Genomic DNA, 24,271 nt, shown 5'->3' with positions numbered 1-24,271 from the left:
TATTCGCCATGTCGCCATGTCTCATGCCCCTCGTCCCCAGGCCGTGCATGAACTAATCTGGCTGCCAGTGATGAGATGAAACCAGGCATTCAGGTTTCATCAGAGCCGACAGACACGTGCTATTATTTCGTTCTCCCCAGCTAGTGCTTCTGCTCGTGCTGGCCTCTATTGACCTCTAATCTGATCTCCCATGGGGGTGTTGCCCCCACTAGTGAGAAGGAACTGGGATTCAACACAGTTGTACACTGAAATGTGGGTGCTACCCCAATGCCAAACTGCTTCAATGCAGCATGTGGCCTAAGCCCTAGGCCACTTACTGTAATCCCATCCCATAGGCTAACTAAAGTAACAGCCCCACACTTCATCTTATTTGCATTAGATGCAGTCTTGCAAAGCATTTGTGTCTCACTGGGCCAAAGCAATTACAAACAATCCAAGTTCTTTCGTTTCACAGAAGTCGCCCACATCCCTGCAACTGGATGCTTCAGGGGAAGCACAGGCCCAGGACATTTGTCCTGCTGCTCCCTCTGCTGGCCAAAGAGGGCATCTGCATGCAGACTCTCCCCACCAGGGGAGACTCATACTATTCTTGCCCTTTGGGAATTTCAATGTGTTAACGGCAAATGGCCCCTGAGGAAGGGGAAAACCAGAACCTCAACTTGAGGCTGAATCCCACAGATATGCCACCTGGTCCTTCATTACCCCATCTGCCTCCACCCAGCCCACTTGCTCAGCTGTTCCTCACCTAACCTCAGGACATATTGAGGGTTGGACTGACGTTTGGAAAAGACTATCGCAAAGTATCATTTGCCCCATTCTAATCAAAACCTGGAGATCTAAGCGGGTGCCTTAGAAAGGTATAAGAAGCATCCACAAAGCAACTCTTATCTGGCAGACTCTCATCAAGAAAGATGAACTTTAAATGGCTAATATCAAAATTCAGGAAACCCTGGACTCACCACTCAAAAGGACTTTACCATCCAGGTGACCCTGGATCCATCTCCAGGCCCAGCCAGGGATGGCCCAACCCCCAGGGCTAAAGCTGAGGCAGAGACCACCCTTCCCGTCTCTTCCAGGCTCCTCCACTCAACATCTTTGAGGATATCTGCCCAGCTGCCCATATTGGTGACTCTGACCCCGAGAAATAAACCAACAGATCCCAAGTGGCCATGGGTCCCAAGCTCTGGGCCTCACAAGACCCTATATATCTTTGTGAGCCGGTGAGAAGGGATGTTTTTGTCCTTCTGGACATGCAGAGTCATGCAGCCTCATCCATCTGCAGAAAGCAGGCCGTTATCTTAAAAGGCAACTGTAAAAGGAAGGGAAGGAAAACACCATGGGTCTGAGAGCCACAGAGGCTTGCCTTGCCCTGGACTCACCTCGGAGAACTTGCCATCGCCAAACCACTGAACCCATCGCATGCCGGACATCGCCTGGCGCTTGGAGGTGGCCTTCCAGGACACCACCATGGCAGGCCACCAGGAGAAGCCCTTGATCTTTCCCCACACAAGATCCCCTATTCCAAACTCCTTCCCATCCTGCAAGAAAAAGCACATGAAAGAATCCCAATGAGACAGTCCAGCTGGGCCAAGCAGAAACCCTACCCATCCCAGTGACCCCATGGCAATTGCCTGAGTCCAACACAGGGCTTCCTGCAAGGCCGGCAGAGTTCCTCAGGAAATTCCCTACCCCTCCAACATTTCCTGGTTGAAAACTAGTGAGGATAGCTTGAAAATAAAGGACAGAAGATGGGCAGGCTTGGTTGTTTGATAAGAACATGGAGTTTTGTTTTTGTTATATTACCTCTACAACATTTACCCTGTAACATTTAACGTAGTATTCAGGAAAGAGATCAACTGAAAATTCACAGGAAGCAAGATCAGAGTGAAAAACCTGGATATTCCCATCACAGGTCATCAAATCAGGTATTACAAAGCCGTTAAACTGCCAAAAAAAATTCATCCATTTGCATATATTAAAACTTGCGATAAAAGGTGAGATGCCCATGGAATCATGCAAGTTATTAAAATGTACCTATGAGATCTACTCTGAAGTCATGTACACGGAAAAAAAAGATTTCTACACGGTACATGTACATACATATGCACATACATAAGTAGCCAAGCCGGAGTGAAACCAACAAGCTCAAGCGGTTAATTATAAAGAACACTAAACGGATTATGCAATACAGTGGATTATAGACTTGAAAGTGAGGCAACTCCAGTTCCTAATAAGGGAAAGAAGCCAATCAACACTCGTAAATATAACACGATGAACAGAAATTATGAATTATGTATATAACCCAAGATATATATTTCTAGGTATAAAAATGTAATGTTCAGAAATAAAGTCAATAAAAATCTGGTGCTTGAGTTATGCCTGGGAGACAAGCAGGATACAGGAAGGACTATGTTGCATAAGGAAAATGTACTTGAAGAGTGAATTCAAATATTAAGATGAAAGTAACAAAAATCAGACCAATAGTCACCTCTGGGTAACTGTCTTCTTTTCCCCATATTCAGCCCCTCCTAGTGGTACCTGATACTCCGTGCTGTCTGCATCTCTACCCTCTGCATCCACCAGTGGCGGGGACTCCACGCTCTCCTGCTGGCTGTCCTGGACCAGGTGGGCGTACGGGGTGCTGCTGCTCTGGGGAACCACATCGTCTTCTGTAAGGTCAATGGTGAGGTAGGGGCTGGCAGGGGACGGCCACGGCGTGCCTGCCGAGGATGCTGTCCGCCGCCTCAGGGACTGTGGACAAAAGGACACATAGCTTGGGCCACAGCAAACCAGGAGCATGACCAGAGATCAGTGGTACCCCCAATTGCTCCCCACACAAGCAGAAAGAGTGGAACAGAGGCCACCAAGGATGGTTTTCCAGGAACAAGAATCTCTGAAGTGGTGAGAGAAAGCAAATTCCATGAGAACAAAGAATCAAGGACAAAGACATGATTGTGATGAGAGGCAGAGAGGGCCACTGGTTTCCTTAAGTGCTTCTTGGTGCACAACCTTGCACAGGAATGGGCAGTTGCTGGACCCCTATGGTTGTCAAGAGAATCAGTGAAGAAACTAAGGAGACAAGACAGTTTTGGAACCAGTGGTTTGAGTCAGAGGAAGGGTAAGAACCCAGTCAACAGGGAATCCTTGTGCCTTCCCAACACAGTTGCATCCAGGGACCAGGCCAGGAGAGAAGTCAACAGGCTTATGAAGGGCCTACCCAGCAGCCAGCAGAGAAAGGAAAAGGCAAGACCCTGAAAGGAAGACGAGCGTGGAGACGGGAAGCAAGTTAAACACCAGCCATCGTGGTGAGAGGCAGATCCCCCAGTTAGAGACTGGGAACAGGGGTCTGAGCATCCGGGGAACCAACCCTGGTAGCTGAGAACTCCACGGGGGATTCGTCCACGTGATTGCGGCCCTGCCGGCCTCGGGTGGAACGCGGGGAGGGCCTGTGCCTCTCCCGGCTGGAGGTACTGTTGTGATTTCGGGTTCGGACCTGGAGCAAGAAAGGACAGGCACGAAGCCTTTGGTGAGTGGAGGCACAGGGTCTCGGGCAGGGAGCCAAGAGGACTGGCCTTGAGAGGCCGCCTCCCACCAACAGAGGTGAACAAGGCAATTGCGTAGGAGGGGACTCGGGACTGGCAACTTCCCACCCAGAGACTCCCCTAGTTAGTGGGAAACAGGGACAGGTAGGGTGGCCAGCAGGGCTGCCTGACAATCCACAACAGATTCCACTCTGCCTGTCATAACTGAAACTGGCCCCTGCAAACTGAAAAGACAATTCAAGTTTACTCTAAACCAATTTTTTTCCCCAAAAAGCATTAGAACATTTGTTGCATTCTTCAGGAAGGTCTTGGTTATCAAGATGGATGAGAAACCCTTAGGCTTCCTCCTGAAACTGGCAGGAACTTGGGTGTTGCAGACCTGTGTTCAAAGCCTGCACAAGAGTTAATGTTTAACCCTGGGCAAGTTATCGGCATCTTCTCTCATCTGTAAGAGGGAATGAGACACATCACATGCTGGCTGACCATAAGCCTTAATTGCCTTCCCATTTCCAGACTTTAAGTCACAGAATCCACCTAAGGAAGTGACTCCCAAGGGTAATTGGCAGTCAAGTCATCCACCTGCAAACTCTATCACCCTTGGATAGGTCTAAGAGTGTTAAAAGTAAACGTTAAAAAAACAAACAAAAAACCCCAATGTCAATTGTGTACCCACTCTGTGCTAGGGATTGCATTTATGCCTTAAATTGTAATTTTTCTATAGATTTTGTTTGGAAGAATAAAATATGGCTCATAAATTTTTATTAAAAAGTATAAACTGGGGGGAGGGTGTAGCTCAAGTGGTAGAGCGCATGCTTAGCACGCACAAGGTCCTGGGTTCAATCCCCAGCACCTCCTCTAAAAATAAATAAATAGACCTAATTAATTACCCCCCCACCAAAAAAAAAAAGTATAAACTGCCATGTGAAAAAACCTTCAAAATGTTCATGAGCTTTGCTATCATTTTTCATTTTCAAAATGTTTGTTCATCTCGGTCTTCAAGTTCCCAAGGAGATGCAAGACAGGGTTTTCTAACGCAGACCTATGCGCGGTTGCAAGCTCCTTGGCTCGGGGTGGGGACTTACAGCTGGGCTTTCAGCCCGAGTCCTGGTTTCACGGAAGAGTTTTGGCATCACTGGAGTGTCGGAGCCATCTCCGTCTTCCCCTTCGCCATCTCCATCGCCCGTCAGATCCTTTATACATGAAGCATTATTAAGTTCAGGATGGCATTAAAAGGTCATGTAACCAAAATAGTTTAAAATGAAGAGTCAATCATATTGGAAATAATCATACTATTGGTCCAAGTCACCTAAAAAGATTAACCACCTCACTTTGTTCCCAAAAAAAAGATTTTTACAATGGCTCACCGTGGGATCATGAGTGATTGAAACAGAAAACCCCACTGGAATCAGAAAACCAAAGAAATGGTGTAACTGCAACGTGGATTGTGAAGCCTCCTGTGCCCACACCACGGTTAGGCTAGTTTGCTCTGCCCAGCAGAGAGACCTGGTCAATTTCCACAATTAATAGCATCTGCGTGAAATTACAGGCTTAAGGAAGATGCTTCATGATACAATGCTGGAGAAGAAATGGGACCAATCCTGTGTCAAGCAAGTCATGTCTTGAGGGCATGTCCCATGCCACACATTCAAGAAAAACTGAGCACATACACACACACACACAGACAGCAGTGGTGAGTGGCCTGAGGTTAAGAACTTGAACTTTCATTTGCCAACTACAGCCCAAGGCCTTCATGTTAGAACAGTATCTCCCTTACAGCACAACAGGGTTATAGTCAGAATCAAGCAATGCACCCTTCACCCAAGGCCAGGCACAGAGGAAGTGCTCAGGCAGAAGACTACTGCTGTAACACGTAACTATCTACCAGAACTACAATAGCCGTCCTGAGCCTCTGAGCCTGCACACTGTACCTCCCAATTTCCCACACAGCCCTTGTTCCCCACCATCTGGGTACCCCCGGTCATCCTCCATCAGAAGAGGAAGCCGAATGAGGCGAGTTTTCATTTATCCATGACTTTTGTCCATAATTTTGTTCCCAATGCCAAACACTGGTTCTTTGAGAAAAGCAACCAAATTGACAAAACTCGAATATTATTCATAGAAAAACAGAAGACATAAGTAATGTCAGGAATAAAAAAACATGTAAAAAGTATAACTTGGAAAAAAACAAATCAAGTAGAAACCTTGATGTCATAAGTGTTAAAAGATATTGCAGGGATTATTGAAAATCCCCTGAAACAAGTCAGACAAGATCTTTCCAATGTGAAAAAATCCTTGAGGCCCCATGGCCACATAACCCTGATATCAAAACCAAACTGGGGGGCAGGGTATAGCTCAGTGGTAGAGTGCATGCTTAGCATGCACAGGGTCCTGGGTTTAATTCCAGGTACCTCCATTAAAAATAAATAAATAAACCTAATTACCTACCCCCAAAAAAAACTAAACAAAAAAACCAAACACAGGCCTAGTACAAGAAATAAAATCATATTGCCATTTTACTCATCAATAGCTGCTAAAGTATATAAAATTCAAGCACACCGTGAGCAAGATGGACTCATTCCAAGAATAAAAGGAGAGTTTGCTACAGTAGAAATGTATCAATGTAATTGATCGCCCATATTGAGAAAAAAAGAATTTCAAAAGCTTGGCATATAACTACAAATGCCATCCTAAGTGAAACTGTTAGAAGCCTTTTCTGTGAGCCTATCCTCCTGAGTGTTCAAATTCATCACTCAAATATCTGCTGGGTACAGTTTAAGTCAGCTTCAGGTCCCCCGGTCAATGAAAGTTAGAGAATTACCCTGAACCCTGAAGAGGGGAGAATAGAGCGTGTACCTGAGTATAACTTAGCAGGCTGGAGACTTCCCTCTTGGACAGTCGTGAGCTTGACCTGCGGCCTGTGGGGGAAGGACCAGAGTCTGTTTTGAGGACAGGACAGCTGCTGGGGGCTGTCCTGGGGCCTGGAATCTCCCTAAACCCACTGGCATCCTCAGGGCTTAATTTCTAACCCCTCAGGACATAGTCCTCTCAGTAAGTCCCCTCGTAAGGCAACAGGACACAGGGCCCGCAAAAAACAATGAGGGCATCAGATTCCTTCCAGAACTGTGCTGCTCAATTCAATGGCCACCAACTCCACTTAAGTGAGCGATCCAGTGCCTGCCATGGCAGCCACATATGTTTCAAATGCTTACACGTGGCTCATGGCTGTTGCAGTGAACAAGGCAGAAATAAAACACTTTCACCCTCTAGAAAGTTCTATTGGACAGTACAGCTCAATGTGTTCTTAACAGCAGGATGGGACAATATAGGGGTTTCCAAACCAGCTGAGTCATTCAGTCTCAGTGGGGAGGATCCCAGGTGATCTGATCTGGGAGCTGCAGAAGGGAGGGGAAGGGAGGGGAGCAGGGAGAGGAAGCCAGCCTTAGACTTTCCCAACCTGAGTGTATTTCTTCCCACCTAATCACAGGCCCAGCTGTGAGGGGAGAGGGGTCCCACTGCAGAAGGGCCAAAGAGCCCAGTCTATATTGTAACTGTCCCCATGACTGGAAAAGAACAGGGGTCGTTACCTTGCAGTCGCCATTCAGACTCCCAGAGTGAGGTGAGAGGAGGGTAGGGAGACCAGAGGCTGTGGGCAGTGGGTAAGGCTCTGCCTACATCCTTCTCCCCTCCCTGGGGCATGGCAGAGGGTGTCAGAGACCAGACTCTCTCCCCACAACCTGCCTTGAGCTTCCTAAGAGGCTAGGAGGCTCCTGTCCCAGCTGAGGTCTGCAGGGCCTGCCCTGCCCCTCCCCACAGGCCCAGCCAACCTCTGCCACTTCTGATCTCCGGGGTGCCGATAGCCTCCAGGATGGGAGGTGAGGGAGCATCCTTGGAGTCGGAAGACTGGTCGCTGCAGCCCCCATTGGTGATGATGGAGTCTTCCCTCCTGCTGGCGTCGTCCTCTCCATTGAGTTGTCTGGTGTCTCCCTTCATTGTTTCCTGCAGGAGGACCAGAAAGGGTAGGGTAGCAGGGAAGCAAGGGCAGGAGGGGACAGCACGCCCCCAAACCTAAGCTCTAAGCCCTCAGGCCAAGAGAGGCCCCATGTTCTTAGGATGATACTCCCGCCCAAGGACCCTGCCCAGGCCACCCCCCATCACCTGCCCCCCTCACCAAACTCGGAGGCTCGAGACTTGGTTCCATGTGGCCAAGCGACCCGAAGGCTCAGAAGCCAGCACCCAGGACGGGAGGGGGCTGGGCCGTGGTGTGAGGCTCAGGCTGCTCGGTGCAATTAGCCGGCCACTTCAAACAATGCCATCTAGGGCCCGCCTGCCCCGGCCTGCCTCCCGCCAGCCTTGGTCCCCTCTGCCCCTGGCCCCCTCTCCCTGCCCAGCCTCTTCAGGGCCTCAGGAAGCCAGTGCATTATTTTCCCTCCTGACCCCTTTGTTTGCTCTCTCCCTTCCCCTCAATCTCCAGGTCCTCTTCCCACCCGCCCCCTCCTCCCCCACAGAACAGCTTCTCTCCTCTCCATGGCAGCACAAGCCCCGCCCCACCTCAACCTCAGGGACCCATTGGTCTCCTGGTCTGTCGCTCACTCTCCTCCTCCCTCACCAGCTGGGGCTCAGAGTACCAAGTTCCCAAGAAGGGAAGGGATGGAGGAGGCACAAGCATATGACTAGGGCAGTTAACACAGGGCATGCTTCCCATCTGCTCCAGCCTTACCCCACCCCTGGGCCTCTGTCACCCCACTGCTGCCCATCCTGGTAACTGCATTGTCACTAGGCTATTCAGTGGAAGACCAGCTGAGGCCAGGTCTTCATGGATGCTTTGAAGGGCTGTGCGACCTTGGACCTGGCCCACTTACCTGCATCATGTTGGCTTCAAGAAGCTGTACCTTTCTCTCGTTTATTCCTCCTAATGTGATTGTGGGACCACTTTATAGAAAAGGAAACTGACACATACTTGGTCTTCAATGTCCAAAAACCACATCTAAGAAGAAGAGTGAGGCCCTAGACTCCTGTTCCTCAGTTTCCAAAAACAGCTCCAGAAGTACTTGGTGCCACACCCTTCTGTCCCGGAACTCTGCTTGGGAAAAGCTTCCCCAGCAAATGGCTACCCATGGACACTGAGCACTCTGGCCCCTATTCTTCATCTTGGCAACTCACCACATGGTGCCAGATGACCCGCAGAAGCCTCCCAGGGTACCTTCCAGAACCATCACCTAGGCTACAGGGTTGCAAGCAGCAGTGGTGACGCTGGCGCCACACCCACCAGGGGGCGCCGTGGGGCTTAATCTGATGAGGCCTGCAGCGCCCCCAGGCGGATTTGCAATATGTGGGTTCTCAATTCCATCCTCTGCTCCAGGCCATCGCCCCAGGTGTGGGTGTGGGGCAACAATCTCTAGACCTCTGCTAGCCCCCACATGGCCCAGGGACCATGGAATCACCCGGGAGCTGGTTAGAACTGCAGAACCTCAGGCACCAACTAAATCAGGATCAACATTTTCACAGGCTCCCTGGGCTTAACAAGCAAGTTAAAGAAGCACTCTCAGGGTTATAAATGTATATACACTGATGCATCGCACAGTGTGGCATTTAACCACCTCAGGGTGTGCAGGCTCACAGTTCCTGGTCTGTTCTCTCAACACCTGTTAAGGAATCTCACCAGCCCCAGGGAACCAGAGGAGCGCCTGCCCTGCCTGATTAGCTGCTTCTCAGACCCTTTACTCCCAAACCCTGACTCAGGAGAACAGGCTGCCTGGCCAGTTCCTGTGAGTCCAAGTGACCAGTATCTCAGGAAAACTGCTGGAGTACAGTTCAAAGTAATAATTAATTTCCAGCATTTCACCTCAGGCCAAACCAGTGAACTAAGTGGGAGGCTAGGCTATGGGGTGCAAGATACCAGGAGGGTCCACGGGGAGCCCTGGGGAGGAGGAAGGGGCAGACTGGGCTTCTAGACAGGAGATGGTCAGAGGCTGAAATCAAGAGACTTCCCTCTCACTGGGGACCCAGGGTTCCCTCTGACAGCCCCCCACTGGGTCAACCAAGAGTCTCCCTACTAGATAGACCCATTTGGAGCCTGCAGCCTGAGCCAATGATTAACTAGGACTAACCACCACAGGCTTCCCCAGGGCCTCCGCAGTGCCAACTTGTCTGCCCGCCTGCCGGAGGGATGGACAAGTAAGCAGAGCTCCTTCCCAAAGCCAGATCTCAACATTCAGGAAAAATCTCCTGCCAGACCAGAACCAGAGCCGCAGGCACTGGAGGAAGATGCAGGGAAGAAAACCAGCCAGCTGTGTTGCCAGCTACCTGGAGGCCCTGGGGTGAGCTGGGCAGGTAAAATACTCCTACTTCCAGTGGCATAATTCAGTGAGTTACACATTCCTTCCCTGTGGCTTTCATTACCCTGAATTTGCAATGACATTAACTACACTTGCTGCCTCACTGCCACCACACACACGCGCACGCACATACACTTGCACCCAGAACCTGCATGATTGAAAGATGCCCAGCACAGCTCCTCTCCCGTCCACATTATACACACAGGCCAAATAAACCCAGCCTCCAGACGTGCGCTGCTACAGCTCCCTCCCTCCTGGAAGCCCTCCCAGTCTCCCTACCACATGCCTTATTCAAAACTTCAACTTCAGACTTCAAAAACCATTGCTCAAATACAGGCAAAACATTATCTGACATACATCTCAAAAATGTTCTTCTAGGGCAATCTACCCAAGCAATAGAAATAAAAGCAAGAATAAACAAATGGGACCTAATTAAACTTACAAGCTTCTGCACAGCAAAGGAAACCAGAAGTAAAACAAAATGACAACCTACAGAATGGGAGAAAACTTTTGCAAATGAAACCAACAAAGGCTTGATCTCCAGAACAGATAAGCAGCTCATACGACTTAATAAGAAAAAAAAAAAAAAACAACCCAATCCAAAAATGGGCAGAAGACCTAAACAAGCAATTCTCCAAGGAAGACATACAAATGATCAATAGGTACATGAAAAAATGCTCAATATCACTAATTATCAGAGAAATCAAAACTACAATGAGGTATCACTTCACACCAGTCAGAATGGCCATCATTCAGAACTCCACAAATGACAAATGCTGGAGAGGCTGTGGAGAAAAGGGAACCCTCCTACACTGCTGGTGGGAATGCAGTTTGGTGCAGCCACTGTGGAAAACAGTATGGAGATTCCTAAAAAGACTAGGAATAGACTTACCATATGACCCAGGAGTCCCGCTCCTGGGCATATATCCAGAAGGAACCCTACTTCAAAATGACACCTGCACCCCAATGTTCAAAGCAGCACTCTTTACAATAGCCAAGACATGGAAACAGCCTAAATGTCCATCAACAGAGGACTGGATAAAGAAGAGGTGGTATATTTATACAATGGAATACTCTTCAGCCATAAAAACCAACAACATAACGCCATTTGCAGCAACATGGATGTTCCTGGAGAATGTCATTCTAAGTGAAGTAAGCCAGAAAGAGAAAAAAAAAAAATACCATATGAGATCGCTCATATGTGGAAACTTAAAATAAATAAATAAATAAATAGATACAAAACAGAAACAGACTCACAGACATAGAATACAACTTGTGGTTGCCAAGGGCAGGGATGAGAAGGGATAGACTGGGAGTTCAAAATTTGTAGATACTGGCAGGCATATGTAGAATAGATAAACAAGAGTATACTGTATAGCACAGGGAAATATATACAAGATCTTGTGGTAGCTCACAGCAAAAAAGTGACAATGAATATATGTATGTTCATGTATAACTGAAAAACAATTGTGCTCTACACTGGAATTTGACACAACATTGTAAAATGACTAACTCAATAAAAAAAGTTTGAAAAAAAACCACTGCTCAAAAGCCAGAAAGTCTTCTCTCCTAGGCCTCTGCTCCAAAAAGGAATAATCTGGCCCTCCGCATGTGGATACACAAATCCTCACCGGATCATTTTTTTCAGTGTTTACTAATATATGCCAGTCACTCTTCCGTGCTTTACCTGTACTAACTCATTTAATCCTTAAATGTGGTATATACTTATCCCTGCTTTACAGATGGGCAAACTGAGGCAGATAGGTTAAGCAATATAATACGTACTTGATCCATGGGATTTGTTTAAAAGTAACCAAATAGTCCAGGGAAAGTAAATAAGAACACACAGACTTAACTACATGCTTTTGGCAACAGGAGGAAATTAGCACTAGGGATTGGTTTGTAATGGTACAAATCTCCCTCATGAATCTGGCTTCTAATGAGTCAAAACTGGCATCTCCTGGATAATGTGGCCCCCAGCACAAGCCAGCTGCTTTATCTGGAGTGATCACTCTAGCGCTGGAGGATAAACTGGCTGGGTTATCTCCCCGGATTCCGGTGGCATCTTCCTAAGGGATTTTTCCAGAGGAGCTGACACGCTGGCTTTAGAACTGTGCCTTGCCACTTCGCTGCTGTAACAGTTCCCAGGTCCCTACTGTAAGCTAATGGCAATACAACCATCTCAACCCCACCCCATCCTCAGGCAGATCCTCTCGTCAACCTGCTTTCAACAGGCTCAGATGAATTAATTAAGTCACCCAGCAAAGTGGCAGTGCCAAGACTCATGCCTAGGCAGTCCTGGGCACGTGTCTGAATCTGCTGTGCCCAAAACGATAATGATAAAGTTATGAACAATGCATCATCCCTCCCAGGGTCTAGGGGAGCTACGTGGCTAAGAGACATGATACACCAGCTGAGTGTTTACCTTCACAGGAGGTAGTGGTCCAACCTCGTGATGCAGGTGAACTCTGACCCTTTCTCAGAGGCTGGGGTCCAGCATGTGACTTGGGGGTCGGCAGCGGTGCAGGGTGGGCTCACCCGCAAGGTTCTCCCTGCAAGGTCCTGCCTCATTAGTGCAGGGTGCTTGTGTCCCGACTGAACCAGGTCAGACGTGTCCAAATGCAATGTGGCAGACCGAAGGGTGGGCGACACCCCCAATTAGAATCAGGGGGGGAGGCCCAGAGACTCCCCCCAATCCAGCTATAAAGCTGAGAAGTGATGTCATTCATTTCCTCCAGGCTGGCACCAGAGCAGAGCTATTTCCCCGGCACCTTTGAAATGTTAATTGCATTAATTAAACTCACAATGTAGGCAGAGGGGATGGTGGGCATGATGGAGAAGCAGAATAGGGGGGGCACTTGGGCAACCCTGCCCAACCCTTAGTCCACCCAGATTTGGTGAAATAAAAAAGGACAGACTGGAAGATATTCCCACCTCCCCATTTGAAAAAACTTCCTTCTCAGCCTATTGGTGGGAAATTAGATTCCTGACTCCTTCCCTTGAAGTCTCAGGTCTTTCTTAGCTGTTCCCATAAAACAGAGTGGAGATGAGACAGAGCAATCACTATCTAACCTCACAAAAAAAGCTACTCTTATGATCCCCCTTCCCTTCTGCAGGTGAGTAAACTATCTCAGAGAAAGCGGATCAGCAGATCCCTTGTCCAGGTTCCCAGAGGGACTTAATGAGACTGAATCCAGGAGACAGATCTTAAAAACAGTGCAGTAAGGACAGTTATAAAAGTTAAGCCTGGGAAGGGACACCTCTCCCAGGTGAGTGGAGGGGAGGCACCTAGGCATCAGGGGCAGTGGGGACAGTACATATAAAGAAGGTGAAAAACAGACAGCCCACCTGCCTGGGTCCCAGTTCAGAGCTTTTGCCAGATCAGGAATCTCCACTAAATTCCAGGAAAGATCAGATCCCAGGAAAGCAAGGATGAAAAAGCCCTCAATGTTTTCCTCCAGCCCCTGGTTTTATTGTCTGTAAATGAAGTGACCCCACCCAATTCCTGGGGTGGTTGGTGCTGAAGATCTCAAAGTAGATGACAAAACTTTGAAACCTGTTGGTTATGCATTCTGTGTGGTTACACGGTCTTGCCAGACTTCCCAGCTCTGCCTCACAAAGGGAGGCAGCCCCTCCTCCCTGATGATTCAGAAGGCATTTGGAGAATTGCTCAGTGCCTCTGGGTCATGGCTACATGCACCATTATCATTGTACAGTAGTAGCTGGGCCTTGGCATATTTACCAGAATTATTGTGAATTGATCCCATCAGGGGTCAAATTGGACAAGTACAAAAAGTTGGCTATGAGGCTGCTCCTTGCAGTATTGCTCATAGCAGCAAAATACTAACACTTGGATGTTTGTCAATGGACTGGAATAAAATTATATAGTATAACAATTTAGATAACTGACAAAAAAACCTAGAAACATACAAAAAGATCTGAAATCTTTAAACTGGATTTTTTAAACTGGATTTCAGAGTCTATCTTTATACCCTATGTAACCAAAATGCCAACAACCAGTCCCCTTCCCCTACAATTTGGGAAATCCTGGGAAGGATGTACAAATGTGTAGGGAAGCCACTGGTGATCCAGAGTGCGTGGGGCATCGTGAGAAGCAGAGGATTCTGGGAGCTGCCATGCCTATTCCTGTGCAAAACCAAAGCCAAAGAGCCCTCTGCCCTCTCCCAAGGGGGTAAGGGAAGAAAAGGGACCAATGTTCTGAAAAGCCATCCCCTCACCTCTGCCCCTCACAGCAGACTGCACCTGCACAGCCAATGCCTTAAATCTCAACCTATCTACCCACTGATGCAGTGGGGATACTGATTCAGCCTTGAAGACGGAAATCTTGATAGAATGATCTAAAACGCCAAGTGTCCATATCCTGTTACCCAAGATTCTCCTGCTAGGAATTGACTCAGCGCAGAGCTCTCACCTAAATCGGTGTGCAAGGTGGGCACTGGTTTGTCACAGCAAAAGCTGCAAACAAATGACCCATAGGAGACTGACTAGATTCCATGCAGCCACACTGGGGAGACCACCGAGAGACAAAGGGGGCAGCTCTTGCTAGATGAAGCCATGTAAGTGAAAAAGTCTGCTGACAATACCACTCGTGAATGCATTTGTTGACATGCGTTAAGCCACGTTCCTGTATCATTTTTTTCTCTAACTGTAAAAAGTTCGGTCTCTCAGGAAAATAGCTTATGGAGGAACGATGGCCATATCCCCATGTTCCTTTTTATAATCAGAAACTGCTGTGGAAGAAATATCTTCCTTTTAAAATCACCTTCAAGTTTAATCAATCTGAATTTATTTGTGTATGGTATGAGGTAGGGATCTCATTTTTCCCTGTAAGGAAAGCCAGACACCTCTAATGACTAGTAGAGGTCCCAACTCTGCCTCTTTTATGAAGTTCCCCTATATTCATGGGATGATTCTGGGCTCACTTCTCTTTTTGGTATTTACCCCTTGCCTCCCTTTTAATCACCATAGCTTTATAAAAAGTGTTCATACCTGCTGGGACAAGCCTGCCAACCTTATTGAAAAGTTTCATTGATTTTCTCCTTAAAGGTCTTGAGCATCCCTTACTTTGGGTTTTCTGGTTTCTAGTTCTCTCTTCTAGCCCCTAGATTTCTTTTCTAAAGCTTAGCTCTGCACAAATAAATTTAGACAGCATTCCTAGTTGTTTCAACATGAGGACTTACAGATTATCTCTACCATAATCAGAATATAAGTCCTTATGTATTATTTCTTTTTGAAAAAGACAAAATACAAAGAAAAACTAGGGATGAGGGGTGTGGAAAGCAGGGAAAGGTAGGTGTGATCAAAAGGTACCAGCTTCTAGTTATAAGATAATTAAGTCCTGGGGAATCTAAAGTACAGCACGGGAGCTGAAGTTAACAACACTATATTGTGTATTTTAAAGTAGAAAGTTCTCATCACAAGAAAAAAAAGCTGTTAAAATAAAGGGAATTGGATACTAAAATTGGCTCTTTTTAAAAGCCCATGATATCTCACATACACTGCTTTTCGAAAAAATATCCAGTTACCTGGTAGTGGTTTGGGTCTGTCTATCTCAACACAGTGGTGAATCAGGCCTGCGGCCAAAGCAGTCAGCACAGACAGGCATTCCAGAGCATCTTAACCCAACTGCATCCTGCCAGTTGCGCAGGTCCACACCAGGTGGAGGCAAAGGGCTCAAAGAAATTTTAACAGCATTTCAATGCAGATTCCACTCCCTGCTAGCTGTGAGGCCTTAGGTAATGGTGACAATCAGATTTAATATATAGCAGCTACTTTATCCTGTGCTTTCAGTTTAACACATAACATCCTAGGACAGAACAGGACACTGGGAAAGGCCACTCTGACCAATTCATCATGACCCCTTCATCAGGCAGGAGTTCCTGCAGTGCTTCAGGAACCACACTCAGCAGACAGCCCCTGTCCTGGTGGGGCTGAGGTTAGGAGCTGGGCGGCAGCAGAGCTAGAAGACAGCTGAGATAACAAGGCAGGCTCACCCCCAAAACCCGCACTGCTCTCACACTACAGATAACCTTTTGCCAAGAGCTCAAGCGGACAAGATTTCACCCGCACCCCTAGGTACCTTTGCTCTGAATTTTCCAAATCCTATCCAGGTGCCCCCTGCCTCCATGTAACCCAGAACCACGCAGAAAATCCATGCGAACAGCATTTGCCTGTTCAGACATCTTGCCTAGTCAACACTGCATTTCTCCCCGCGTCCCAGGTGAGCAGGTTCCCTTCTGCTCACCCCCGAAGTCCCCTCTCTGTTCCAGCGCTGCAGCTACATGGCACTCAGGCAGACTAAGGCCTGCTTTTGCTGCTGTGCTCAAGTCACACAGCACACACTCATTGAGCCAGGATGCCAGGGGCCCAGCTGGGCTGGCTCCTGGGAACACCAAGCAAGAAGGCATCATCATCCCTCCTCCGGGAGCTGGAGTGCAGTGCAAGGCCCCAGCTCTGGACCCAGCATGCACATTTGCAACAGGAAGCAAATGCAACTGGAAATAAATGCTGCTTAGGAAGCCCAGTTAGCCTCAGAAGGTGGAGCTGCATGCAGGAAGGGAGGGAAAAGAAATAGGTAGGTACCCCGCAGGTCCCCCTCCTCTGCCTGCTCTAGAGGTAATCACTTCTCCACCCGGTCTGCAACACAGGAGACCTGATTTTGAGGGGAGAGATTGACGCCAGACTGAGAACTCCCCAGGACCCTTCTCTGGCAGCCAGACCTCTGGGTAGGGCACTGGAGATGCCTCTGCTCTGGGGAATAAGATAAGACAAAGAGCAGAGAACTTCCTTCAGATTTTGGGAGACCCGAAGACAAGTTCACGTCCCTGTTCCACAAAGCAACCCTCCAGATTTCAAGTCCCACGGACTTGTCTGGACCCTCTCAAATATGGAGATAAGGTCCAGAAGTTTAATACGAAAAATGAAAAGAGTAAAAATGAAAAAAAAACTCAAATATTAGAGGGAGCACTAAACATTAAAACTAAGTTTCTCAGGGAGATAAAAGATGTATCTGAAAAACAAGATGGAGGGTAGGGTATAGCTCAGCGGTGGGGTGCATGCTTAGCATGCAAGAGGTCCTGATTTCAATCCCCAGTACCTCCATTAAAAAAATAAACCTAATTACCTTCTCCGCTACAAAAAAACTTTTTAAATTAAAAACAAGACATCATTACAAGTGGAATTTATAGGACAAAAGAACTCTTCAAAATAAAAAGACAAAAGTTCAAATGCAAGGGGTGGCCAGAAGCTGAGGACACAGAAAACAGGACAAACCTAAGGACAAATGGTCAAAATTTTATCAGGCCAGGAGCCTCCACATATGATTAATAAAGATTATAGAAAGAATAGAAAAAACAAAGGAAGTGATCATCCAAGGAACTTTATTCCCTCAGCCTTAGGATAACAAGCCCCCAACCCTTTGGGGCCTCCCTCCCCCAGGAACCCCTCCCACACACCTGGTCAGCATCAACCTGTCCCAAGAAGGAAATTTCTTGGTTAAGAACGTTCTCCCCACATATCTCTCCCACCCATCATTACCAAGTCATTTTTGAAAATGCATTTTTAATTTCCTGCTCATCGGAATTTTTCAATAGCTAATGCTCTCCCAGAAATTTCATCAACTGTAAAAGACCATTTTCTGAAAACTTTAAGTCTGATCCTTGATTCCCAAACTAAAAAGTGGCTGGGGAAGGGACATGACGGGCAGAGGTTTACACTAGGTCAGAGCCCGTAGACTGCACTGTGTGAAGGGAAATCTCTGTAGGTAAAGTGACAACTTGGTCAGGCCCAGCTGGGAAAGGGCAAGAGCAGAGGACAGGGGTTGCAGATTCTGAAGAATCTCTCTTCACTGCTCCCCAAAATGCCCCAACGGTGGCCACAGTGCCCAAAGAGAACTTCACCAAGTGAACCACCTTTCCTCACTCCTCTGCTTTCCTTGGGTTCTCGGCCCTTCACTTGGGAAGGGTAGCTGGTCCTCTACTCTTTTCTACATTTCTAGAAGCAAATGAGAGGCCCTCACATGAAAGCAAAATACTGATTACCTTGGAACTGAGATATTCTTTTCTGGCATCTGAAGATCGTAAATTTGATTCCACTTGTATTAAACACAATGAAAGTCGTGTTTTGAAATATTCCAATTCTCTACACAAAGCAGGTCCTCCTCTTTTTGCTCATTCCCTGAGAAAAATCTCAAGAATGCTAACCAGGATTGCATTTCTCTCAGGAAGTAAATAATGACCAGTTGCCCACGCTTTGGTGTTTACTACAGAAGGTGACACTTATTGAATTCTCAATATGTGCATGTTTTAATCTATATTGTCTCAACTGACTTAAACTTGAACATCCTCTGGAACTGGTCAACAATGCATTCCTATTTTACAGATGGAGCAACTGAGGCTTAGGCCACCTGGCTTGTAAATGGAATGAAGAATATAAATCCAGATTTGATTCCAAAGGCCAGGCCCCTTTAATCTATTGCCTCATGAATAACATGACCTCATGGATGACAGTTTTGTAACACTGAGGGCCCCCATCTAACTTATTTTGTGAAAAAGCACCTAAAGCTTGCTAAGCTAAAAGGTCCCTGGATTCCATTCAGTCCTCCACACATCCCTTCTGGGGAGGGGGGTACTTGTACCCACTTCACAGAAAGGTTAATCAACCATAGCAGCCCCAAGAGTGGGCTCCTTCTGCATTTACCAGGCCACTTCCCTCCAGCCACAGCCAGACACGTCCGAACACCTGTACTGGGCTTTCTCGCTCCCGGAGGGACAAACCGTCTTGGGATAGTGGCAGATGTGAAAGTTCTGAAAAGCACTAACCATCAAGGAACATTGATCTCCCTGGGCCTCAGTTCCATCAGCTGCAAATTTTTGGACCAGTGAGATCAGCCCATTACTTTACAAAGAGGGTAGGTGGTCTGTCAACTAACCAGAGGAATTCTTCCCTCCTCCAGCCCTGGTCCACCCAGAAACTGAAAATCACCCTAAATTCATGATTTAAAAAAACCTCACAATGTAAGAGCATGCCTGAGCTGAAATCCTGTACCTCTCAAGGGCGAGGGATCCAGGCACTGGCCATGGTGTTTGACAGAGAGAAGTTTTGGACCATCTCAGGTGAAACTGGAAAAAGTGTCTGAAATGGTAGGAGAGCAGGTCTGAGACAAAGAAGTTAATCCCGGAGTAAGTGTTTTGGGAAGAACTTGCCCAAACCCCACATCAGGAAGCCTGGGGCAGGGCTGCAGGCCTCACGTGGCTGGAGGAAGGGAGGGAGGGGAAGCAGCCTCTCCCAATCCCACCTCCCTTGCCCCTCCCCTTTGCCCCCTGCAGCTCCCAGATACTCTCCTCCCCTCCTTGCAAACTTCGTAAGGGGTGGGGGTAACGCCTATGGCTTTAAGGAGCAGGATGCAGCCAGCCCCAGCCCTGGCCCTGGCCCTGGCCCTGGCCCTGGCCCCTTTGTCTCAGCCCTCTCCACCCCAACGGAGAAAGGTAAAGGATCTCACTTAGCTCTGCTATTATACCTTCAAGGAGGGCCCCAAACATGGGTGGGGGGTGGAGGTGTAAAAATGGCCCCAACCCATAAAATAAAAACATGCTACTTTCAAAAAGGAACAAAGGCACTCCTTCCTGCCAACTCCCAAATCGAGGACAATGATTTGGAAAAGTTTTCATAGCTGAGAGGAATATCTTGGTGGAGGAAGGCAGGAAAGGAGGGGCCGGCAGAGGTGCCTCCCTTCATCCCAATCCTCATTAATGGCCACCCTAAAAATAGGGGTTATTGGTTAATACAACGTCAACCTTCACCACCTGCTATGCCAAGCACTATCATATTGAGTTCTTACCAAAGCCTAATGCGAGAGACTATTACCCCATCGGACATCTGAGGAACATAGATGGTTAGAGATTAAATCTCGTAAAATCTGGTTTCATTCTTACACAACCTGGGGTTATTAGTATGATTGTTACTATTTCATAGATGTAGTAACTAAGGCACAGAGGACAAGTCTTACAGGGACAGATTTAAACACATGCCAAAGACCTATGAGTCGCCCTAAAGAGGACAGTCTGCTTAGCCCACGTTCTAGATTATGATGCCAACAGCGGTAAGCTTTTATTGAGGGACTACTGTATGCCAGGCCTATAACAGAATCATCTCAACGCTGGAAAAAAAAAACCAAATCAAGTCTGCACCTGGGGATTCCAATGGCTGGGGTGCAAGAAGCCACAACAGTCCTGGTGGAGGAGGGCAGAGGCAGATCAATGCCCTGGGCCCTCTAAGTGAAGGCCCCCGCAGGGACCTGGTTCCCCGAAATAATTGCCACCAGTTGGTGAAAACTCACAGCATCCCGACACCAGGAGGCAGAAAATCAGAAATTACACTCTTGTCCTTAATTCTCTTTAATTCATTCACCAATCAGCTTGGGGGGATGAGGAAGCACAGGCCCAGCCAGCCTCTTTCACCCCGAGGGACGATAAGGGAAGAAGGCAGAGTAGAGACCAGGCCTGGGGCTGGGTCAGGAACTCCTGCAGCCCTTCCCAAGGCACAGGTGAGGAAAACCCAGGTCCAACTCCCGGTTGCTAACTTGCTAAGGCTGCCGGCTCAGCTTCCACTCTCTTCCCCGTGAAGTGGGACTCAATACCCACCCTCCCTCGCCAAAAAAAAAAAAAAAAAAAAAAATCACACGGGCACGGAGGTAGTTCTAGGTTTTCAGGCCTCAGTTTGCAAGCTTGGGAAGTGGGCTCAGCCTGACTTTTATAGAGGAGAAAATGGAAAGTGAGCCCCCAGGGCAGGCAGCGCAGCCGCATCAGGGAGGCGCAGTCCCGGGCCGGCTCCTCCCGGCCAGGTGTGCACGGGGAGGAGGCACCACTCCCGAGGGCATCCCGGCAGCCCCGCAGATCGTCTAGGGAGGACCCCGCGAACCCGGTCCTCTGGGGCACGCCCCCGGGACGCGCGCACACCCCGGCCCACCTGAAAGCCCGCATCCACGCCCACTAGATCTTTCCTAGACCTGGAAGGAAAGAGGGAAGAAAGTCCCTAGGCTGAACCCCACGTCCAATTCATAAAGGACGGACGCTCACCTCCTTGGCAGAACTCTCTTCTATTCCGCCCCCGCCCCCCGCAAAGAGGTTGGCTCTCAAGCTGAGGCCAGGTAAGAATACCCCTCCACGTGAGTTCCACTTCTCTCCAGTGGGGCACCTCCTCCCCTCGGCTCTAGACCCCAGGAAGGCCGCCCGTACCCCTCCCTGGGGACGAACCTTCGCCTCCTCTGAGTCTCATGAGTATAACAAGTATCCCTTCCACTCACGCCTCTGTAAGACACGTACCCCCGCCCATTTTGTCTTCCTTGCCCGCTTCCCCTAAGTAGGGTCCGGGGACCTCTCCTCCCCTAGCATGCCTAGTCTCCAGCCCGATGGGAGCCTCCTCCCCAGGAGGTCCCGGGCACGGGATCCCTCCCTGCAGTCCCGGGACTCCTCCGCTGTCCCCTCCCCCACCAGCCCACGGAGTCCTGGTACTGGCGAGCCTCCCCGGGGCTACCGGGTGCTCACCTGCCGAGAGCCTGGCTCGGGCGCGGCTCCGCGGTCGAGCCGCGGGTCCGGACAGGCTGGCGGGAGGCCGGCGGGCGGCCGCGCTGGGCGCTTGGCTCGCGAATCTCCGGCGCCGATCGCCGAACTACGTTTACTTGGGCCCCTTAACCCCCGCGCTGCCGGCCGGGCGCGGCCGCTCGCTCGTCTGCCTGCCAGTGGGCCGGTGGCGTCCGTCGGGGGGCGCTCGGGGTGTCCACGTGGGTTACGGGCGGCGGGCCGGGGGGCGGCTGCTGTGAGGAAGCGGCACAGGCCGGACAGGGCAGCAGGAGTGGGTGGGGAGGGGGCGGTGCCGAGTCCCCTTGTAACCCCGGCCCGGCACTCGCCCCGCCCCCGCCCGGGGGCGCCCCCGCCGCAGCCACTCAGAGCCGGGCCTCGGGCGCGGGGGGCGGGGGGCGGGGACGAGGGAAATTTGAAATCACTCCGGAGCCTCCCTTCGCCCCTCCTCCACAGGCGCCGCCTCCCTGCCCCCCGGCCGGTTAAATCGCCACTCGGGTAACAGGCCTTCGTGGGGACCCTGCAGACGCCCTTCAACACTCGAGACTACTCCCGGGGCCCCTTTCCCCCAACCCTCACCCGGACCGCGGACACAGACACACAGGTCTGGATGCGGGGACCCAGAGAAGAAAGCTCCCCCACCCGAGTCACACAGCAGCGGGGTCTCCTCTTTCCCCCCACCTCCAGCCACAGTGCCCCCCGGGCTCTGCGGTACCCCCGCGAGTCAGTGACCCGGCTCTGGACCCTCGGACTTGCCCTTCCTCCTTTCCTCCCACCCTAATGGCCCTTTGTCAGCCATCTTGAGGGGAGGGAGGAAGAGCAGAAGAGGGAAGTCCACCAGATCCCTGTCTGGGTTCTCGGTACAGCTGTCAACACCCAAAGGAGAAGCCCCATTCTGTTGGCAGGTTTCGACGGCCTGTGCCCTTAAAGGGGCATTGAACTATCGGAAACAGTACTTCCTAATATATCTTGTACCTGGTACTTACACTTACATACAGTATTTGTTTACCTACTTACTGTGTGACTCCATGGATTAGACTGTGAGGGCAGGGTCTCAGTGTGTCTCAGCACACAGTAGATGCTCAATAAATGTGTTGAATAAATGAAAGAGCAAATGAATCATGACATGATGGCCTACAAGGCCCTATATGAGCTGGGTCCTACCTGCCGTCCCAGGCATCTCCTGTCCTCTCCCGTCTCACTTCACTCTAACCTTCTCACCTCTTTGCTGTTCCTCAAACACATCAAGCATGTTGCTAGGATATCCTTTGCCCAGATCTCTGCATGGCCAGCTTCTCATCTCAGTTTTCTTTCAAAAGGTCACATTCTGGAGCGGCTTTTTCTGACCACCCCACCTGAACCGTCTCCCCTCTCCTCACTCCTGTTCTATTTCATTCTCTTGGTAGCACTTAGAGCTCTTTGAAATTGTTTTGCATATTTCCTTGTTCACATCTTTCTTTTTCTTGTTTTTCTTGTTTTACAGATACACACACACAAACTCTACTCCATGAGAGCAGAAACCACATCTGTCTGTTCTGTTCAAATTAAGCTCTATTTCTAGTGCCTACAAGAAGAGTTCAATACAAGTTTGCTGAGTGAATGAATGAACACGGGTTTCCTGCCTCCTGGGCTCCAGCTCTCTGAATAAAGCCACAGCTTTCTCCCTTCATGTCTTACCAGGTATTTGCAAATGAGTAAACGGGAAGTTCTCTGGAAGCTGCAAAAGTTTCTAAACTTACTGGATCTTGTTATACTTGGGAACCCAGAGAGAGGCTAAGAAGATACGAAAGTGAAATCTGCTCAGCAACCAGGAAAGCCTCATGTGAGTGGCAAGAACTCCTTGGCCTTCTGGCACAAACATCCAAAATTGGGTTCCAGTCAGTTGGTGCAGGAAGAAGAGGATCTCTCAAGAGGGCCTGTGGCTTGTCCCCACCATCTGGGGTATGTCTTCAGAGGAAAGATAATACATATGGAGCTGGTGGACCTGTGGGGAGAGCTGCTGGGTCTCTGTTTTCTGATACATAAGCTAAGACCTCCCATGTGGCAAAGGGTGTCTGTCAACCACCAAGAATGCCTGGGAGGTGTAGTTAAGATGCCGAAGAGTTGGGTTTTCTGGAACATGGCCGACATTTCTGAGGCCAGCAAACCACCTAACTCCAGGGAGGAAAAATACACAGTCTGAAAAAGCAAGTGGTCTCTGTCCTCATTTGGGAAGCAGAGTGAATACCAGAAGAAGGGGGTGAAAGAAAAAAAAGGCATGTTTCCCTAGAGCACAGAACTTTATAGTTAGCAAAGTTCATTGGTCATATTCCCCACCTCATTTGAGCCTCATATCCACTCCATGAGGAGTCAGGGCAAGGAGAATTGGGGGCCCCACTTCCGATGAGGGGGCTGAGGCCCAGAGAAGGACTTGTGGGATGTGAGTCAGCCATGTAGCCTGACCTTGACTGAGCACCTGCTATGTGGCAGGTATCTGGCTAGGATTTCAGACAGGAAGGTCCAAAGCTTACATACTGGTTGGGGATTGTCAGGCAAAAAACATAAATGAACAAACAAGAGAATGTCAAGTGTGAATAAATCTGGGAAGATGATAAAATGGAGACTGCAATGACCTAGCTAGGGGCAGACCCAGGTCAGGATCCAGCTTGGCATGTGGGAGGGACAGCCACTGTGGCCAGAGCACAGGGAGCGACGAGGGAAGAAATGTGAGAGGGGCCAGTTCTTGTGGAATCTGGTAAGCCGCGGTGGGAATGTCACAATTTGAGCCATGATCTGAATCAGATGTTTAAAACAGACG

At 49.1% G+C, this 24,271-nt stretch overlaps 1 protein-coding gene and 1 long non-coding RNA gene across 5 annotated transcripts in view; one reads left to right on the top strand and one right to left on the bottom strand.

The window, feature by feature from the left end:
• The window catches only part of DNMT3B (DNA methyltransferase 3 beta), a 37,107-nt gene extending 15,432 nt beyond the window's left edge, over nucleotides 1-21,675 (bottom strand). For 2 of the 3 annotated variants that reach the window (XM_072944028.1, XM_072944029.1), the window contains exons 1-6: nucleotides 7,711-7,846; nucleotides 7,367-7,538; nucleotides 6,396-6,457; nucleotides 4,625-4,732; nucleotides 2,539-2,751; nucleotides 1,380-1,538 (exon numbers count right to left, since the gene is read on the bottom strand). In XM_072944028.1, coding sequence (XP_072800129.1) covers nucleotides 1,380-1,538; nucleotides 2,539-2,751; nucleotides 4,625-4,732; nucleotides 6,396-6,457; nucleotides 7,367-7,538; nucleotides 7,711-7,740 — 744 coding nt within the window. In that variant the 5' untranslated portion in view covers nucleotides 7,741-7,846. Of the gene's footprint in view, nucleotides 1-1,379; nucleotides 1,539-2,538; nucleotides 2,752-3,367; nucleotides 3,494-4,624; nucleotides 4,733-6,395; nucleotides 6,458-7,366; nucleotides 7,539-7,710; nucleotides 7,847-21,441 lie in introns of those variants that run through there. The other variant, XM_015237885.3, reaches the window with a different exon arrangement.
• A 10-nt stretch (nucleotides 21,676-21,685) lies between these two features.
• On the top strand, nucleotides 21,686-23,664 carry LOC140687412 (uncharacterized). 2 transcript variants are annotated; one of them, XR_012061692.1, is made up of 2 exons: nucleotides 21,686-22,078; nucleotides 23,155-23,664. It is a non-coding gene; the product is annotated as an uncharacterized lncRNA (long non-coding RNA). The 2 variants fall into 2 exon arrangements; XR_012061693.1 differs by having other exon boundaries at nucleotides 22,958-23,664.
• The last annotated feature ends 607 nt before the right edge of the window (nucleotides 23,665-24,271 follow it).

The sequence above is a fragment of the Vicugna pacos genome, chromosome 19 (genome assembly GCF_048564905.1).
Source record: "Vicugna pacos chromosome 19, VicPac4, whole genome shotgun sequence".
Lineage (NCBI taxonomy): Eukaryota > Metazoa > Chordata > Mammalia > Artiodactyla > Camelidae > Vicugna > Vicugna pacos.
This window is presented reverse-complemented; position numbering and strand designations above follow the sequence as displayed.